Source organism: Rana temporaria, chromosome 4 (genome assembly GCF_905171775.1).
Source record: "Rana temporaria chromosome 4, aRanTem1.1, whole genome shotgun sequence".
NCBI classification, from domain to species: Eukaryota; Metazoa; Chordata; class Amphibia; order Anura; family Ranidae; genus Rana; species Rana temporaria.
Window position 1 is genome coordinate 468,523,138 of NC_053492.1, and position 19,207 is coordinate 468,542,344.

Below are 19,207 nucleotides of genomic sequence, written 5' to 3' on the forward strand. Positions count from 1 at the left end.
ACATGGGAGGAGCCTGTGATACTTGTGTACATTGGAGGAGCCTGTGATACTTGTGTACATTGGAGGAGCCTGCGATACTTGTGTACATGGGAGGAGCCTGCGATACTTGTGTACATTGGAGGAGCCTGTGATACTTGTGTACATGGGAGGAGCCTGTGATACTTGTGTACACGAGAGGAGCCTGTGATACTTGTGTACATTGGAGGAGCCTGCGATACTTGTGTACACAAGAGGAGCCTGTGATACTTGTGTACATTGGAGGAGCCTGCGATACTTGTGTACACGGGAGGAGCCTGCGATACTTGTGTACATGGGAGGAACCTGTGATACTTGTGTACACGAGAGGAGCCTGTGATACTTGTGTACATTGGAGGAGCCTGCGATACTTGTGTACATGGGAGGAGCCTGCGATACTTGTGTACACAGGAGGAGCCTGCTATACTTGTGTACATGGGAGGAGCCTGTGATACTTGTGTACATGGGAGGAGCCTGTGATACTTGTGTACACAAGAGGAGCCTGTGATACTTGTGTACATTGGAGGAGCCTGCGATACTTGTGTACACGGGAGGAGCCTGCGATACTTGTGTACATGGGAGGAACCTGTGATACTTGTGTACACGAGAGGAGCCTGTGATACTTGTGTACATTGGAGGAGCCTGCGATACTTGTGTACATGGGAGGAGCCTGCGATACTTGTGTACACAGGAGGAGCCTGCTATACTTGTGTACATGGGAGGAGCCTGTGATACTTGTGTACATGGGAGGAGCCTGCGATACTTGTGTACACAGGAGGAGCCTGCTATACTTGTGTACATGGGAGGAGCCTGCGATACTTGTGTACATGGGAGGAGCCTGCGATACTTGTGTACACAGGAGGAGCCTGCTATACTTGTGTACATGGGAGGAGCCTGTGATACTTGTGTACATTGGAGGAGCCTGCGATACTTGTGTACATGGGAGGAGCCTGCGATACTTGTGTACATTGGAGGAGCCTGTGATACTTGTGTACATGGGAGGAGCCTGTGATACTTGTGTACACGAGAGGAGCCTGTGATACTTGTGTACATGGGAGGAGTCTGCGATACTTGTGTACATGGGAGGAGTCTGCGATACTTGTGTACATGGGAGGAGCCTGCGATACTTGTGTACATAGGAGGAGCCTGTGATATTTGTGTACATGGGAGGAGCCTGTGATACTTGTGTATATGGGAGGAGCCTGTGATACCTATGTACATGGGACTTTTTTTTTTTTTTTATAAATTTGGAAAGATTTCAAACAAACTTCTTTCACATTATGGGGGATTGTTTGTAGAATTTTGAGGAAAATAATGAATTTAATAAAGATTGAAATAAGGCTACAACATAACAAAATGTGGAAAAGCGCTGTGATTGGCTGGCTGCTTTTACCAGAATTTTACAAGTCCCAATTATGACACCCCCAATACGGGAGTTTCAATGTTGATGAGGTACGCAGTGGATGATGCAGATTTTTTGCCGATAATGAAAGTTGATTTTTTTATATTCAGAAATCCTTGTTTTTTACGCATTTCAACCAGGGTCATATTCACACAATTTAAAGAAGAAACAAAATCCTGAACGTTTTTTTTTTCCATTTATGAGAATTGTTTTATAGTCTTGCTTGTAATATGACAACATGATATATTTCAGAATAATAAAAAATATAAAATAAGGTCCCAGAGAAACTACAAACTAGAAATAAATAGAAATAGTCAGAATAATAATATTATTTGCTCAGTGTTGGGGTAAAGGAGTTCAGTTGCTGTGGGATTTCTCCAGATCCTCCTCCAGGGGGCGCCGATAGCGCCTCCAAGTCTTTCCTTTTCACTTGCCTTTCCTTTCATTGTAAGTGGCACTTCCGGTATAGAAGAAACATAAAATATATTTAATATCACTTTCTTATCGGTCACATTTATCCGGAAATATCATGATAGTCTCATGTTTCCTGTACGACATTCCATGTTCCAGCTGTTCTTCTACTGCCAAGGCCTGCAAAAACAAGTCAGTCATGTGATCGCTGTCCACCTATCAGGGCCAGACATTCCACAGTCCTCCACACACCAGAGGTCTGCAACCTGAGATTCGAGGGTACCACCCACGCGGAGCGGCTGCTTTATTCCTTCTTCCAGAATAACTTCCTGAACACGGACTTATTCCTCAACTTCAGATCGGAGCTGCTATTTCTTATTTGGGAGGAGGCGAAGGAGTGGCAGCGCGTGCGCGGGGTGAGCGGTTCATCGATGTACAGGGTGACGGAGTAGCTGGGTGACGTCTCCGGGGGGCTGGGAAATGAGGTCATCTTCTGATACATGACTGTGAAAGAACAAAGAGAGGATCATGAGATTCTGATACACGATCATGCAGCCATTGAGGGTTACTAAAAGCTAGGAAAATCCTTCCTCTTCCCATACTCACAACTCACAACCAAATCTCCCCCCCCCCCCCCCATGACTTTTTTAAAAAAAATGTATTTCTTCTATATCTTCTGCCGGTTCTCCCGGTTCTCGCTCTGTAACGAGCAAACGCGGGTGCCCGGCGGTGATCGCGCCCGCCGGGCACTCGCATCAGCCCCTAGTGGCCGCAAAGCAAAATCACGTTATATTACGTGATTTTTCACTATCCACTATTAGTAATTCCACCCTAATGATCATTAACCACTTTCCGATCGCTGCACGCTGCACGCCGATATACGTCGGCAGAATGGCAGCGTTTTGCAAATGGAGGTACCTGCACGTCCCCCTTAAGCATCCATGCGGCGGCTGCTCTTTCCGTGGCGGTGCCCGCCGGTGTCACAGAGAGGCAGAATAGGGGATAACGATATAAACAAGGCATTTCCCTGTTCTGCCTTGTGACAGGACACTGATCTACAGCTCCCTGTCATCAGGAGCAGTGATCAGTGTTGTGTCACTGGTAGCCCACCCCCACACAGTTAGAATCACTCCCTAGGACACACTTAACCCCTTCCTCTTCCCCCTAGTGCTTAACCCATCTCCTGCCCGTGTCAAATGACAATGGTCCCAAAATAGCATCAAAAGTGTCCGTCGTGTCCGCCATAATGTCACAGTCAGGATAAAAATCACTGATCGCCGCCATCAGTAGTAAAAAAAAAAAAAATTAATAAAAATGCCATAAAACTATCCCCTATTTTGTAAACGCTATACATTTTGCGCAAACCAATCGTTAAACGCTTATTGCGATTTTTTTTTTTTTTACCAAAAATAGGTAGAAGAATACGCATCGGCCTAAACTGAGGAAAAAATTATTGGGCCAGATTCACAGAATAAGTACGCCGGAGTATCTGCTGATACTCCGGCGTACTTTCAAATTTGCCGCGTCGTATCTTTATTTGTAATTCACAAACAAGATACGACGGCATTTGGCTAAGATCCGACAGGTGTACGGCTTCGTACGCCTTCGGATCTTAGGCTGCAATACTTCGGCCGCCGCTGGGTGGAGATCGCGTCGTTTTCCGCGTCGGGTATGCAAATTAGCTGATTACGGCGAACCACGAAGGTACGCGCGTTCGTTGCATTCTCTTACGTCGGTTTTTCCTGTTGTAAAGTTAAGTTTGCTATTTAGATGGTGTAAAATTACACCATCCATGTTAAAGTATGGCCGTCGTTCCCGCGTCAAATTTTAAATATTTTTTTTTTTGCGTATGACGTCCGGGAATACATTACGCACGTCGCCATTCAAAAAACATAGCAAATGGACGAAAAAACTCTGGATAGCCGCACTCCAAAATAACTAAAATAAAGTTGGTCTTTTATTTTCAAATGCACATGCATTCACCGCAAACAACAGGTACAGAAATGGCCGACCCGTTTCACGCTGTGCTTCAGCGCTTAGTCATGGCAGCCATGACTAAGCGCTAAAGCACAGCGTGAAACGCGTCGGCCATTTCTGTACCTGTTGTTTGCGGTGAATGCATGTGCATTTGAAAATAAAAGACCAACTTTATTTTAGTTATTTTGGAGTGCGGCTATCCAGAGTTTTTTCGTCCATTTGCTATAATTAGCATCGCCAGCACCCTGGTGGTTCAACAACCCTTAATGATACACGAGGCTCACCTGGAGCGGTGAAAGATTTGTCTGCATTCAAAAAACATGTCGGGGCGCCGTAATTTCACGCAAAGCACGGCAGGAAATGTCCAAACAGAGCATGCGCAGAACGTTCGGCGCGGGAACGCGCCTAATTTAAATGGTACGCGCCCCATTTGAATTAGGCGGGCTTGCGCCGGACGGCTTTACACTACGCCGCCGAAAGTTTACACGCAAGTGCTTTGTGAATCAAGCACTTACGCTGGAAACTTGTGGCGGCGTAACGTAAACGGGATACGATACGCCGCCGCAAATCTACATGAATCTGGCCCATTATTTTTATATATTTTTGGGGGATACTCATTATAGCAAAAAAGTAAAAAATTGTGTTTTTTGTTTTTTTCAAAATTTTCGCAATTTTTTTGTTTATAGCGCAAAAAATTAAAAACCGCAGAGGTGATCAAATATCACCAAAAGAAAGCTCTATTTGTGGGGAAAAAAGGACGCCAATTTTGTTTGAGTACAACGTCGCCGGACACCGCGCAATTGTCAGTTAAAATGACACAGTGCCGAATCGCAAAAAAAAAATGGCCCGGTCATTGGGCAGCCAAATCCTCCGGGGCTGAAGTGGTTAGGGTGAAGCTGTGTTCACTTCAATAAGCCTATCATTTTTTTGTATTTCCCGCAGATATAATCAGCTATTTGAAGTCAGCGCAGCTTCGCTTGAATTACTAACGAGGACTTTGTAACTTGGCCATGTTCTCAAGTACAATCTTTTTGGGTCCTAGAACCTTTCTTGGCACCTGATCTCGGCTCCCAGATTTTGCCGTGTTCTCACCTGAGCTGAAAGAGCGGGAGCGCCTCCTGCTGGCTGTCAGACTCACATCAAACTCTGAATCCGCAGACTCCGGGATGTTGTCTGATACCCAAGACCTCGCCTGATGAGTGTCAGCTCTGCCGCCGCCTGTAGACAGAGGAGGAGGTGGAGAGGGTCAATGTGTGACGTGTGCTGATAAATCTTCAGGTGGTCTGGTCAGACACTGGCATGGCTACTCACCACTTGGCACACTGAATTGCTCTAGATGTGGCTCTGCCGGGTTTCTGCCTCGCACTGCCACCGGCTGGCACAGGTCTGGTATACAGGAATTCAGCAGGTTCCCTCTGAGTGCGGAAATACAGAGATACGTCATGTGAATGCGACGCAGTCATGATTAATTAATGTTTCCTTAACTGTCTGACCTCTGGAAGGTTTTACCCCTCTTCATGACCAGGGCTTTTTTTTTGCTATATAGCACTGCGCTACTTTAACTCAGGGCCGCTGATAGGGGGGACCACCAGTCCTCCTGTAGGGGGCCCAGGCACACAGGGGGCCCAAACACCAGAGGGAAGGAGGGGCAATTACAGGATGCCCTGTGTGTCTCTCGGCAGCAGCTGAAAAACCCTCCCGCAGACTTTTAGCTGTTGCAGGGAGAGACACAGACACAACTGCCCGCTTCCTTGTCCTGTTAAAAATTAACCCTGTATTGTTTTAATCCCTTGTGGATCCACGGCCGGTCGTACGTTCGTGGATCGTCGGAAATAGCTAATTTGCATACCCGACGCGGAAAACGACGTGAACGCCACCCAGCGGACGCCGAAGAATTGCATCTAAGATCCGAAGGCGTACTAAGACGTACACCTGTCGGATCTAACCCAGAAGCCGTCGTATCTTGGTTTGAGGATTCAAAACAACGATACGACGCGGGAAATTTGAAAGTACGCCGGCGTATCAGTAGATACGCCGGCTTACTCGCTCTGTGGATCTGCCCCAGTATATTTATTTTATATATTTTAATTGTATATATTTGAGGGGGGCCCTGCCAGGTAAGCTAGGGGGCCGGGGGAACTGACAGCCCACGCTACACTACTGCGCTCACCAATTTAATAGTTATTAATAGTTATTATCAGAAATTCGGAAATTCGGAATTTGGAAATTAGAAAATTCTAAAATTCAGATTTTCGAATTTTCCAGATTTTTTTAATTTTCAGATTTTCGCATTTCTAATTTTGGAATTTCCGATTTTGGAATTTTGGAATTTCTGAAATCAGGTAACTATTAATAACTATTAAATTATAGGTATTGGAATTTCCATTCAAATTTGGCTGTTAGTGAACGTAACGAATATAAATTTATCTGAAGTTATCCGAAATAACGAATGCCGTATCTAAACAAATGGAATGGAAAAAATTAACAATAAATAATAATAATACTAAAACGTTTTTATTATTACTATTTATTATTATTAGATTGTTACGTTCCATTCGTTTGGATGCGGCATTCGTTATTTCAGGTAATTCGTAACTACGGATAAACTCGTATTCGTTACGATCACTAACAGCCAAATTTGAAAGGAAATTCCAATACCCATAATTTAGTAGTTAGTAATAGTTAAAGCGGGGGTTCACCCTTAGAGGGCACTTTTTCCCCTTAGATTCCTGCTCGTTTTCTCTAGGGGAATCGGCTATTTATTTTAAAATATGAGCAGTACTTACCCGTTTACGAGATGCATCCTCTCCGTCGCTTCCGGGTATGGGCTTCGGGAATGGGCGTTCCTTCTTGATTGACAGGCTTCCGAGAGGCTTCCGACGGTCGCATCCATCGCGTCACGATTTTCCGAAAGAAGCCGAACGTCGGTGCGCAGGCGCAGTATAGAGCCGCACCGACGTTCAGGTTCTTTCGGCTACGAGTGACGCGATGGATGCGACCGTCGGAAGCCTCTCGGAAGAATGTCAATCAAGAAGGAACGCCCGCTCCCGAAGACCCATACCCGGAAGCGACGGAAGAAGATGCAGCTCGAAAACGGGTAAGTACTGCTCATATTTTAATACAAATAGCCGATTCCCCTAGACAAAACGAGCAGGAATCTAAGGGGAGAAAATTTTTTTTTTTACAAATGGGTGAACTCCCGCTTTAAGTTATTATTAGTCAGTTATTATTTAGAACTTTTGAATTGACGTAGTTTTGAATTTCCTAATTTCAAATTTTTGAATTTCCAAAATTTCGATATTCCGAAAATCGAATTTCCAAAATTTCGAATTTCCTAACTTAAATTTTAGAATTTCCGAAATTTTGAATTTCCGAAATGTAACATTTCCGAAATGTAACATTTTCGAAATGTAACATTTTCGAAATGTAAAATTTTCGAGATTTAAAATTTTCGAAATTGAGAATTTCCGAAATTTCAAAAATTCGGAAATTTCAGAATTTCTGAATTCGAAAATTTGAAATTTCGGAATTAACTAATTTGTAAAAATTCGTTAAAAAAACGAATTCGGAACTAAACTAATTGCACGTGTCTACTGTACATAACACTGCAATGCACTGCAAAAGGTGTAATGGAGATGAAAACAATTATTTCTGATCTGTATTCCTCCTTCACTTACCGAGATGTGAGATGTGGAGAGCGGTCAACCACCAGTGCCGGGTCTCGGAGTGGATCTGTGTCTTCAACGCCTAAAGATCAAGAGAAAATACAATGATCTACTGACCTCAACAACCTGCTCCAGCTAGACAACAATTTAATGATCCAGTATGTGTTTGGTGGGCACCAGAGAGCTAAACCACCTCATGGTCCCTAATATTTCTCGAAACTGAGGGGCCACTATGAAGGGCTCTCACCATCCCATGCTGGTGCTTTATATTATGAAAAATTTAACAGGTGGAGCTCTAACACCCCAAAGTTGCTAAGACCAGACGGCAGTGGCGGCTGGTGCTCCAAATTTTTTTGGGGGAGCAAACAAACTAAAAAAAAAAATCAATTGCAGTCACTGTGCCCATCAAACGCACCCACTGTGCCCATCACACGCACCCACTGTGCCCATCAAATGCAGCCACTGTGCCCATCACACGCAGTCACTGTGCCCATCAAATGCAACCACTGTGCCCATCAAATGCAACCACTGTGCCCATTAAACGCAGCCACTGTGCCCATTAAACGCAGCCACTGTGCCCATTAAACGCAGCCACTGTGCCCATCAAACACAGCCACTGTGCCGATAAATTGCTGCTACTGTGCCATCAAACACAGCTACTGTACCCATCAATTGCTGCCAGTGTGCCCATCAATTGCCGCTACTGTCCCCCATCAAATGCTGCCAGTGTGCCCATAAATTGCCGATACTGTGCCCCATCAAATTCTGCCAGTCTGCCCATCAATTGCCGCCACTGTGGCCCATCAAATGATGCCAGTGTGCCCATCAATTGCCGCTACTGTCCCCCATCAAATTTTGCCAGTGTGCCCATCAATTGCCGCTACTGTGCCCCATCAAATGCTGCCAGTGTGCCCCATCAATTACTGCCAGTGTGCATCGCCTGGCACGTAACTGTCTCGCAGCGGGTCACGGTGGTGTCCTCCACGCTTCTCGATGTCTTCTCCCATTGCCACCCCCTCTGAACAGGGGGTGGCAACGGCGACCATAGATAGATTCTATGTACGGTGATAGAGCAGTGCCAGGAGAGAGGGGGCGGCGCCCATGCGCCCCTTATGGACGCACCGTCATTGACAGACGGGGAGATCTTAGGAGGGATTTGAGGTCACCGGACTTCAGGTGGCACTGATTACCACACAATCCAGTAGCCCGGCACTATGGCATTTAATCAGCTCTGTCCCAGTTTGTCCATCATTCAACCCCTGTGAAGTGTTAGACAAGTCACCTACGCAAGGGGCCCTCACCTGAATTATGGCGGAGTTTGCACACCCACTCCTGCAGCAACTCGGAGGTCGGGGCCCGGAACAGGAACTCAGAGCCGTCCCTCAATCTGCAGAAAGACAAAATGATGTAGAGATTACAATGGAAGTTATTACGAAGGATGTAATGTTACTGTATGTGTTATTGTGAATGAGCCCCTATGCCGTAATTGATGCTCTAAAGCTCTATAACAGCCGCCATTAAATGGCGGCCCGCGGTCCGAACACGGATCGAGCGACGCTCCTGTCCGGACCGTCAGTGTCACATCCCCACTCCTCCGCTCAGGAGTCATTGGTTGCTGGGTCTCTACAACCAATGACGTCACATGTGCACCCAGCCCCCTGCTGCTTACTATCCTGCGGCTCCTGGCCAGGCAAGAAGACGTGAAGTCACGTGCGCGCCCCCGCCCCCTGCTGCTCGTTATCTCGTGGCTCCCGACTCTCACTCGGCCGGTCGCGAGGTATGATATGCCCGCCCTGCCTCCTTCAGCAAGACACCCGGCGCAGCTCTTGCCCCCTCCAGCTTGTTACCTCTGCCATACCTTCGAGGTATGTGGGGTGTTTACAGGGGCACGATAATGGGCACATTTTCTCTTAAGGGGTGAACTGATGGGCACATTTAATGTAATGTTCACTCTGATGGGCACAACAAAATGTGCCCATGAGTGTGCCCCTTAACATGTGCATATCGGCATGAACCTTAACATAAAATGTGCCCCTTAACCTAAAACAAGGGGCATTCGGATAGGAATATTTTATATTAAGGGGCACACTGATGGGCACATTTTATGTTAAGGTTAATGCTGATGGGCACAGTTTATGTTTAGGAGCACTCTGATGGGCACATTTTATGTTAAGGGACATGCTGATGGGCACAACAAAATGTGCCCATCAGTGTTCCCATTAACATAAAATGTGCCCATCAGCATGAAACTTAAGGGGAACACTGATGGGCACATTTTGTTGTGCCCATCAGCATGTCCCTTAACATAAAATCCACCCTCTTAGCACAAATCATGTACCCCTCAAAATTCCCTCGCTTAGCATAAATCCTCCCCCCCCCCTCCAAATCCCCCATTCCCAGTGCAAATCCCTTTCCTTGCATTATTTCTACCCCCAAAATTTACCCTCCTAGCACAAATCTCTTCAATCATCCCTACTAGCACAACTCCCCCGCCCCAAATCCCCCTTCCTAACAGGAATCCACCTTCTTAGTACAAATCCCCCTCCAAATCACCCCTTCTAGCACAACTCCCCACCACGCCCAGGCACCCGGGGGGACAGCCGACCCTCCTGCCCACCCCTTGTCCCGGCCCTGTTGCCCTCTGACAACCTATATATTGTATTTGCCCACCACAGCAGAGACTGATAATTTACCCAGAATAAAAATAAAATGATAAAGAGTGACCCGGCATTTCACTGACCTCAGGCGGAAGCAGTTGCTCTTCTTATTGTAGTCGGATTCTGGTGTGCAGAGGGCGCCTGTGAGGTGGAGGGGGGGCGCGGACAATGGGCTCTGTTGGGAGACATAGAGGGAGAGTTACCATTATGCATGTCAGTATTCTTCAGTCATGGGGCAGGTTTCTCCATCCAAGCTGTCTATGGACACAGCTGCTGCAAGTTGTCTCTTGACATATGGCTTCGCTGTGATCCCCCGCTTCTTTCTCTGGGATTTGATTTTTAAGCTGTCTTATTGAAAACGTCAATTTATGACGAAGCGCGTCTGGGACGGCGTACAGTGACGTCACCGCGGCTCCTCTATTGCCAGCCAGCATCTTTTTACACGCTTTTATGAATTTTTGTTTGCAAGTACAATCTTTAACGTTAAAAAACGGTATTATGCTATGGTCTGTTTTTTGTCATCTATGATCCACGGACCATCTTGGTGAAGGAGGTAGCGATCCCTCGTTGGATGATTGATCCTGTGGCTCCCGGACCCTGTGTTTAACCCACTGACGGAGACCATGGGCCAGATTCAGAAAGATCCGCGGATCTTTCTGCTGGCGTAACGTATCTTATTTACGTTACGCCGCCGCAAGTTTTTCAGGCAAGTGCTTTATTCACAAAGCACTTGCCTGTAAAGTCGCGGCGGCGTAGCGTAAATCGCCCCGGCGTAATTCAAATTCGGCGGGTAGGGGGCGTGTATCATTTAAATGATGCGCGTCCCCGCGCCGAACGAACTGCGCATGCGCCGGCCACGACTGAATCCCAGGGCGCATGCTCCAAATGACCTCGGCAATTCGTCATGCTTTCGACGTGAACGCAAATAACGTCCAACCGTATTCGCGAACGACTTCCGCAAACGACGTAAAAAATTCAAAACTCGGCGCGGGAACGACGGCCATTCTTAACTTTAGCTACCCCTCATATAGCAGGGGTAACTATACGCCGGAAAAAGCCGAACGCAAACGACGTAAAAAAAAAAGCGCCGGGCGGTCGTTCGTTTCTGAATCGGCGTAACTCCTCATTTGCATATTCCTCGCGTAATAAAACAGAAGCGCCACCTAGCGGCCGGCCTGGAATTGCAGCCTAAGATTCGACGGTGTAAGTCACTTACACCTGGCGGATCTTAGGGAGATCTATGCGGAACCTGATTCTATGAATCAGGCGCATAGATACGACCGACCGCACTCAGAGATACGACGGCGTATCTCTTTTCTGAATCCGGCCCACATCTCTTTAAGGCTGTTTTTACTTATCATTCTGGTAAGAGGCTTTCCATGTGGTGGCGCTTCTCACGGATGTTATAGACGTTCACTGTGGTGCTGTTCGTCTCAGATGTTGACACCAACAAGATTAACTCTTGGGAAATTTTTTCACATGATTGACTTATATGTTTATTTATGTCACCATTTATCTAGCATGAGTGCTAGTTGATTTGTGTTGGCGCAATTTCTTTCTTCTTTTATATTGCAGCCCTCCTGGAAAATAACGCTAGGTCTTATTTTCAGGGGAAACACGCTATGTAACTATATATGGCCTTTTAACCACTTGCCGACCTCCTCATGTACATATAGGTCAGCAGAATGGCACGGACAGGCACATGTACGTACCTGTACGTCCTCTGCTTGACGTGGGTCGGGGGTCCGATCGGGACCCCCCGCGGTACATGCGGCGGTCGGGTTCCCTCGGGGGGGTCATCCGGGACGACGGCGTGGCTATTCGTTTATAGCCGCTCCGTCGCGATCGCTCCCCGGAGCTGAAGAACGGGGAGAGCCGTGTGTAAACACGGCTTCCCCGTGCTTCACTGTGGCGGCGCATCGATTGAGTGATCCCTTTTATTAGGGAGACTCGATCGATGATGTCAGTCCTACAGCCACACCCCCCTACAGTAGTAAACACACACTAGGTGAACCCTAACTCCTACAGCGCCCCCTGTGTTTAACTCCCAAACTACAACTGTCATTTTCACAATTAACAATGCAATTTTAATGCATTTTTTGCTGTGAAAATGACAATGGTCCCAAAAATGTGTCAAAATTGTCCGAAGTGTCCGCCATAATGTCGCAGTCACGAAAAAAATCGCTGATCGCCGCCATTAGTAGTAAAAAAAATAAAAAAAAAAAAAAATGCAATAAAACCATCCCCTATTTTGTAAACGATATAAATTTTGCGCAAACCAAACGATAAACGATTATTGCGATTTTTTTTACCAAAAATAGGTAGAAGAATACGTATCGGCCTAAACTGAGGAAAAAAAATTAATTTATATATATGTTTTTGGGGGATATTTATTATAGCAAAAGGTAAAAAATATTGAATTTTTTTCAAAATTGTCGCTCTATTTTTGTTTATAGCGCAAAAACTAAAAACCGCAGAGGTGATCAAATACCACCAAAAGAAAGCTCTATTTGTGGGAAAAAAAGGACGCCAATTTTGTTTGGGAGCCACGTCGCACGACCGCGCAATTGTCTGTTAAAGCGACGCAGTCCTGAACTGTAAAAACACCTTGGGTCTTTAGGCAGCATATTGGTCCGGTCCTTAAGTGGTTAAGATGACCAGCTAGCGCTAATTTTGCCTGTTTACCTTGGATTTTTCAGTGGAGGCGCTTTATTATGGGCTTGGGTTTTAAATGAAGTTGACAAGTAGATTCTGTGGAACCATATACTGTTACATGAGGAAGGAGGTTTAGAAGTGAGGGGGTTGGGCACTTACCTTCGTGGAATGTTTGCGGTCGTGGTAGAAACAGAGGGTTCTCCTCACCAGCACAGAGTAAAACACCCCCCAGGTGCGGGAAGAGGCCTGTGGGCAGGAAGACCAAGTATTAAACAGCGCATACTTCCATTGAGACAGAGGGGTTGATTTACTAAAGGCAAATAGAAGGTGCACTTTCCTAGCAGCCTACGCGTTTCACACTATCAGTTAGTGCTTAACCGCTTAAGGACCGCCTCCTGCACATATACGTTGGCAGAATGGCACGGCTGGGCACAAGCAAGTACAGGTACGTCCTCTTTAAGTGCCCAGCCGTGGGTTGCGACCCGGTCCGAAGCTCCGTGACCGTGACCGCCGCTGGAGTCCCGCTGTACACACAGCTTCCCCGTTCTTCACTGTGGCTCCGTCATCGATCGTGTGTTCCCTTTTATAGGGAAACACAATCGATGACGTCACACCTACAGCCACACCCCCTACAGTTAGAAACGCAAATGAGATCACGCTTAACCCCTTCAGCGCCCCCTTGTGGTTAACTCCCAAACTGCAAGTGTCATTTTCACAATAAACAATGCAATTTTATTGCATTTTTTGCTGTGAAAATGACAATGGTCCCAAAAATGTGTCAAAATTGTCCGATGTGTCCGCCATAATGTCGCAGTCACGAAAAAAATCGCTGATTGCCGCCATTAGTAGTAAAACAATTTTTTTTATAAAAATGCAATAAAACTATCCCCTATTTTGTAAACGCTATAAATTTTGCGCAAACCAATCGATAAACGCTTATTGCGATTTTTTTTTACCAAAAATAGGTAGAAGAATACGTATCGGCCTAAACTGAGGAAAAATTTTGTTTTTTTATATATTTTTGGAGGATATTTATTATAGCAAAAAGTAAAAAATATTGAATTTTTTTCAAAATTGTCGCTCTATTTTTGTTTATAGCGCAAAAAATAAAAACCGCAGAGGTGATCAAAAGAAAGCTCTATTTGTGTGGGGAAAAAAGGACGCCAATTTCGTTTGGGAGCCACGTCGCACGACCGCGCAATTGTCAGTTAAAGCGACGCAGTGCCGAATCGCAAAAACTGGCCAGGTCCTTTAGCTGCCTAAAGGTCCGGGTCTTAAGTCGTTAAGCACTAACTGATAGTGTGAAACGCGTAGGCTGCTATCCCCATTTTTTTGCTGTGTTTTGTAGTGCCATTTTTATTTGTTTTACAATAAAGACAACCATCAAAGGTTTTTTTGGAGTGCGGCTGTCCATTCAATATCTCTACTACTTCCATAGGTGGGGGGGGGGGGGCGCCGGAGAGTCTTAGAAACACACGAAAAGACCCGAGGACAGCTCGACTGACCTCGGCAAACCTTGGAAAGGCTCGGGAATGGCGTATTTCCGAGTCTTTCCAATCATTTCCAAACTGCGCCGAACGGTGCCATTCGGCTCCTGCGCCCCCCCCCCACCTCAGGCCAAACGCGGTACTGCACACCGCTTTGGCTTGAATCCTGCTCAATTTGCGAGACAACACTGGCAAACCGAGTTAGGATTTTAAAAAAATACATTGTTCGTATTGTGAAACGCTCGTTACTCGCAATCCGAGGTTCCACTGTAGTAGTTGTCATACTATTGACTGACCCTCGTCTCCCCAGGTCCTGCTCACCTTTCTTCCCCCCGACTGCAGGATGTGTTTCTTCTCCAGGGAACCTTCCATCAGCTGATAGTCCAGTTTCCGAGTCACCTGCGAATCACACCGACACGGTATAAATCTGCTCCAACCAACCAACAAACAGAGAATCCATACAAAGATACTGTACCATGGAGATACAGTATCTCACAAAAGTAAGTACACCCCTCACATTTTTGTAAATATTTTCTTCTATCTTTTCATGTGACAACATTGAAGAAATTACACTTTTAGGTAGATTCAGGTACATTGGCCTAAACTTGCGGCGGCGTAGCTTAGCGTGTTTAGGCTACGCCGCCATAAGTTAGCTAGGCAAGTACATGATTCACAATGTACTTGCCTGCTAAGTTACGGCGGCGTAGCCTAAAGCGGGCGGGCGTAAGGGCGCCTAATTCAAATGTGTGTAAGGGGGCGTGTTTTATGTTAATGGGGCTTGACCTTACGTTTTTGACGTTTTCTTATAACTGCGCATGCGCCAGGCGCCTACATTTCACAGTGTGCATTGCGGCTAAGTACGCCGCAAGGGCCTATTGATTTCGACGTGGACGTAAGAGACGTAAATCCCGATTCACGGATGAGTTACGCAAACGACGTAAAAAAAAATCGAATTTCGACGCAGGAACGGCGGCCATACTTAACATTACTATTCCAACTAGGGCCTAGCTCTAACTTTACGCGGCCTATCTCTTACGTAAACGGCGTAAAAGTACTGCGTCGGCCGGGCGTACGTTCGTGAATCGGCGTATCTACTAATTTACATATTCTACGCCGACCGCAATGGAAGCGCCACCTAGCGGCCATCCGAAATATTGCAACCTAAGATAGGACGGCGCAAGCCGTCGTATCTTAGATATGTTTAAGCGTATCTCTGTTTGAGCATACACTTAAACATAAGTCGGCGTAGATTCTGAGTTAGGTCGGCTTATCTACTGATAAGCCGGCCTAACTCTTACTGAATCTACCTAATTGTATCTACAATGTTGTGTAGTGAGTGTACAGCTTGTATAACGGTGTAAATTTGCTGTCCCCTCAAAATAACTCAACACACAGCCATTAATGTCTAAACCGCTGGCAACAAAAGTGAGTACACCCCTAAGTGAAAATGTCCAAATTGGGCCCAAAGTGTCAATATGTTGTGTGGCCACCATTATTTCCCAGCACTGCCTTAACCCTCTTGGGCATGGAGTTCCCCAGAGCTTCGCAGGTTACCACCGGAGTCCTCTTCCCCTCCTCCATGATGACATAGCGGAGCTTGCGCTCCTCCACCTTTCCGTTTGAGGATGTCCCACAGAACGTGGTGGCGTACAACACTACAACGAGCCGAGAAAAATGAAGTTCACCGATTCCGAGCATGCGTCCAATTGATTCAGAGCATGCGGTTTTTTTTTGTGCGTCGGCATTTCATACAGACGATCGGAATTTTCTTGTCAGAAAAATTGAGAACCAGCTCTCAAATTTTTGTTTTTGGAAATTCCGACAGAAAAAGTCCGATGGGGCCTACACGAGGTCGGAATTTCCGACCAAAAGCTCACATCTGACTTTTCTTGTCGGAAATTCCGACCGTGTGTACGGGGCATAAGAAATGTGCCCCCTTGATCAATAAGGAACCAAAAATACCAGCAAAAAGGGTTTATCTCCGTCTACAAAAAAGACTGGCCATCGATCCCTCTGTGGTCTTGAGAGCAGCTTGGTCACAACAAAGCAAAAAAAAAAAATTAAAAAAATTAAAAAGAGAGAAAGAAGGAGAAAAAGAAAAAGAAGAAAAAGAAAACAGATCCAAAGGCTAGAGTGGACTTTCAAACTGTGTCAAAATTCAAATTCAACATGCATATAACTAGCCCAAGGTTCCCAGATCCTTTCACATTTTTGGACTGAATCTTGAAGACAATTAACAATGGGGCAGATTCATCAAGAGATACGACGGCGGATCTCCTGATCCGCCGTCGTATCTGTGAGAGCCGACGGTCGGATCTGTGAGATCCCACGGTCGGAGCTATGCGACTGATTCATAAGAATCAGTTCCGCATAGATCTCCCTTAGATCCGACTGGTGTAAGTGACTTACATCAGTCGAATCTTAGGCTGCAATCTACCGCCGGCCGCTAGGTGTCGTCGCTTTTTTTTACGCGTCGCATATGCAAATGAGGAGAACCGCTGATTCAAGTCCGTACGCCCGCCCGTCGCTCTTTTTCAACGCCGTTTGCGTTTGGCTTTTTCCGGCGGATAGCTACCCCTGCTATATGAGGGGTAGCTAATGTTAAGTATGGCCGACGTTCCCGCGCCGAGTTTTAAATTTGTTACGTCGTTTGCGTAAGTCCGTCGGGAATACGGATGGCCGTAAGTAACCTAGCCGCCGAAAACAATGACGTCCTAGCGACGTCATTTGGAGCATGCGCACTGGGCTTTTTCGCCGGCGGCGCATGCGCAGTTAAATCGGCGCGGGAACGCGCCTGATTTAAATTGTACACTCCCCCTAGGAGTTAGGATCCGACGGTGCAGTTTGCGAGGTAAGTGCTTTATGAATCATGCACTAGCCTCGCTAAATTGCACCGACGGATCGTAAAACAGGTAGATCTGGCGGATCTAAAGATCCGCTGATCTACATGAATCTGGCCCAATATCTTCATGTAATATAATCCAAGAAATCTTTTTCTTTGCCTGTACGAGAGACACGGAGGGCTGCTTCCAGGATTTAGCATTAGTCATTTTATCTCCCAGTAGTATAAGGATTCCTGCACACAGGGCGAAGACCAGTGGCGGTGCGTCCATAAAGGGCGCCGCCCCCCCCCCCCTCCTGCACCTCTCTAATCACCATAGATCAGTGGTTCTCAACTTGGGGGTCAAATGAGGATTTGCCAGGGGTCCCCAAAACCTGGGCTGTTCCTGAAGCCTGCGGCCGCCCACTCGGCCTCTTCACAGCTGCCCCTTCAGTTCACGGCATAGCTGGGGGGCAGGGACTAGAGGTCAACTGACTGGTGAGGAATGTGAAGTGGGAGGGGCTGGAGGAGACCCTATCTGCTGATTTCAGCATAGGTGTCACTGCTACGAGAAACCACAAAGTCGGAGACACAGTGAGTAACACTACCTGTCATGAGTTGCCCTTAAAAGTCCCCACTACAGTTCTCAGATCAGCAGATGACCTTGATCAAGAGCACCCAAGTTGGCTGATCCCAACTCCCCCCAGCATTGCCACTGATCCCAACTCCCCGCCAGCATTGCCACTGATCCCAACTCCCCGCCAGCACTGCCACTGATCCCATCTCCCCACCAGCACTGCCACTGATCCCAACTCCCCGCCAGCACTGCCACTGATCCCAACTCCCCACCAGCACTGCCACTGATCCCATCTCCCCACCAGCACTGCCACTGATCCCATCTCCCCTCCAGCACTGCCACTGATCCCATCTCCCCACCAGCACTGCCACGCCACTGATCCCAACTCCCCGCCAGCACTGCCACTGATCCCAACTCCCCGCCAGCACTGCCACTGATCCCAACTCCCCACCAGCACTGCCACTGATCCCATCTTCCCACCAGCACTGCCACTGATCCCAACTCCCCACCAGCACTGCCACTGATCCCATCTCCCCACCAGCACTGCCACTGATCCCATCTCCCCACCAGCACTGCCACTGATCCCATCTCCCCACCAGCACTGCCACTGATCCCATCTCCCCGCCAGCACTGCCACTGATCCCAACTCCCCGCCAGCACTGCCACTGATCCCAACTCCCCACCAGCACTGCCACTGATCCCATCTCCCCACCAGCACTGCCACTGATCCCAACTCCCCGCCAGCACTGCCACTGATCCCAACTCCCCACCAGCACTGCCACTGATCCCATCTCCCCACCAGCACTGCCACTGATCCCATCTCCCCACCAGCACTGCCACTGATCCCATCTCCCCACCAGCAATGCCACTGATCCCATACTCCCCACCAGGGAGTAAGAGAAGGAATAAAAATAGAGACTACATGGAAGGGAGAGGAAAAAAGGGGGAGGAACAAAGAAAAAGGGAGAGAAAGAATAAGAGAAAGAACAAGAAAGATGCCTAGAGAGGGATGGGGATAAGAAACAAGAAATTAGGATAGCTGTAAAAACACCCTTTTAGAAGCATTTTACATTGGCGTTAATCCGCGCTAGCGTTTCGCAGCTTTTCTCTGCCCTCTTCTTTTTTCCAATCCCAAATCCAATTACTACATATTAAAAACGCCTGACGCGGCCTAACGCTGTATACATGCGTTTAGCAGCATCGTTTGTTTTTACAGCTGTAACGCTGATGCTCCAGAGCTTGATAGAGAGATGTTGGGCATCTGAGGAACCAATACCCCCATGACCCTACGCAACAAGGCAAAGACTTCATTCCAGAAGCTTTCAAATATGTGGGCACTCCCACCACACATGGTACATAGACAGGGGCGGACTGACCATTGAGTCACTCGGGCACTCCCACTACACATGTACATAGACCCTTGGAGATTACATCCTCCAAAACATAAAAGGGGAGGCAGAGGGGTACATTTTAGCCAAAGGCGTTGGGACCAAGTACCATTGAGTGAGTACCTTCAAATTGGCCTCCATCAGAGCTACAT

At 47.0% G+C, this 19,207-nt stretch overlaps 1 protein-coding gene across 1 annotated transcript in view; it reads right to left on the reverse strand.

Moving 5' to 3' along the window:
* Nucleotides 1-1,600: 1,600 nt before the first annotated feature.
* LOC120938078 overlaps nucleotides 1,601-19,207 on the reverse strand; it is an 87,990-nt gene continuing 70,383 nt past the window's right edge. The window contains exons 23-30 of the mRNA XM_040351764.1: nucleotides 14,591-14,668; nucleotides 12,942-13,028; nucleotides 10,211-10,302; nucleotides 8,772-8,857; nucleotides 7,483-7,552; nucleotides 5,117-5,220; nucleotides 4,898-5,023; nucleotides 1,601-2,332 (exon numbers count right to left, since the gene is read on the reverse strand). Coding sequence (XP_040207698.1) covers nucleotides 2,133-2,332; nucleotides 4,898-5,023; nucleotides 5,117-5,220; nucleotides 7,483-7,552; nucleotides 8,772-8,857; nucleotides 10,211-10,302; nucleotides 12,942-13,028; nucleotides 14,591-14,668 — 843 coding nt within the window. The 3' untranslated portion in view covers nucleotides 1,601-2,132. The remainder of the gene's footprint in view (nucleotides 2,333-4,897; nucleotides 5,024-5,116; nucleotides 5,221-7,482; nucleotides 7,553-8,771; nucleotides 8,858-10,210; nucleotides 10,303-12,941; nucleotides 13,029-14,590; nucleotides 14,669-19,207) is intronic.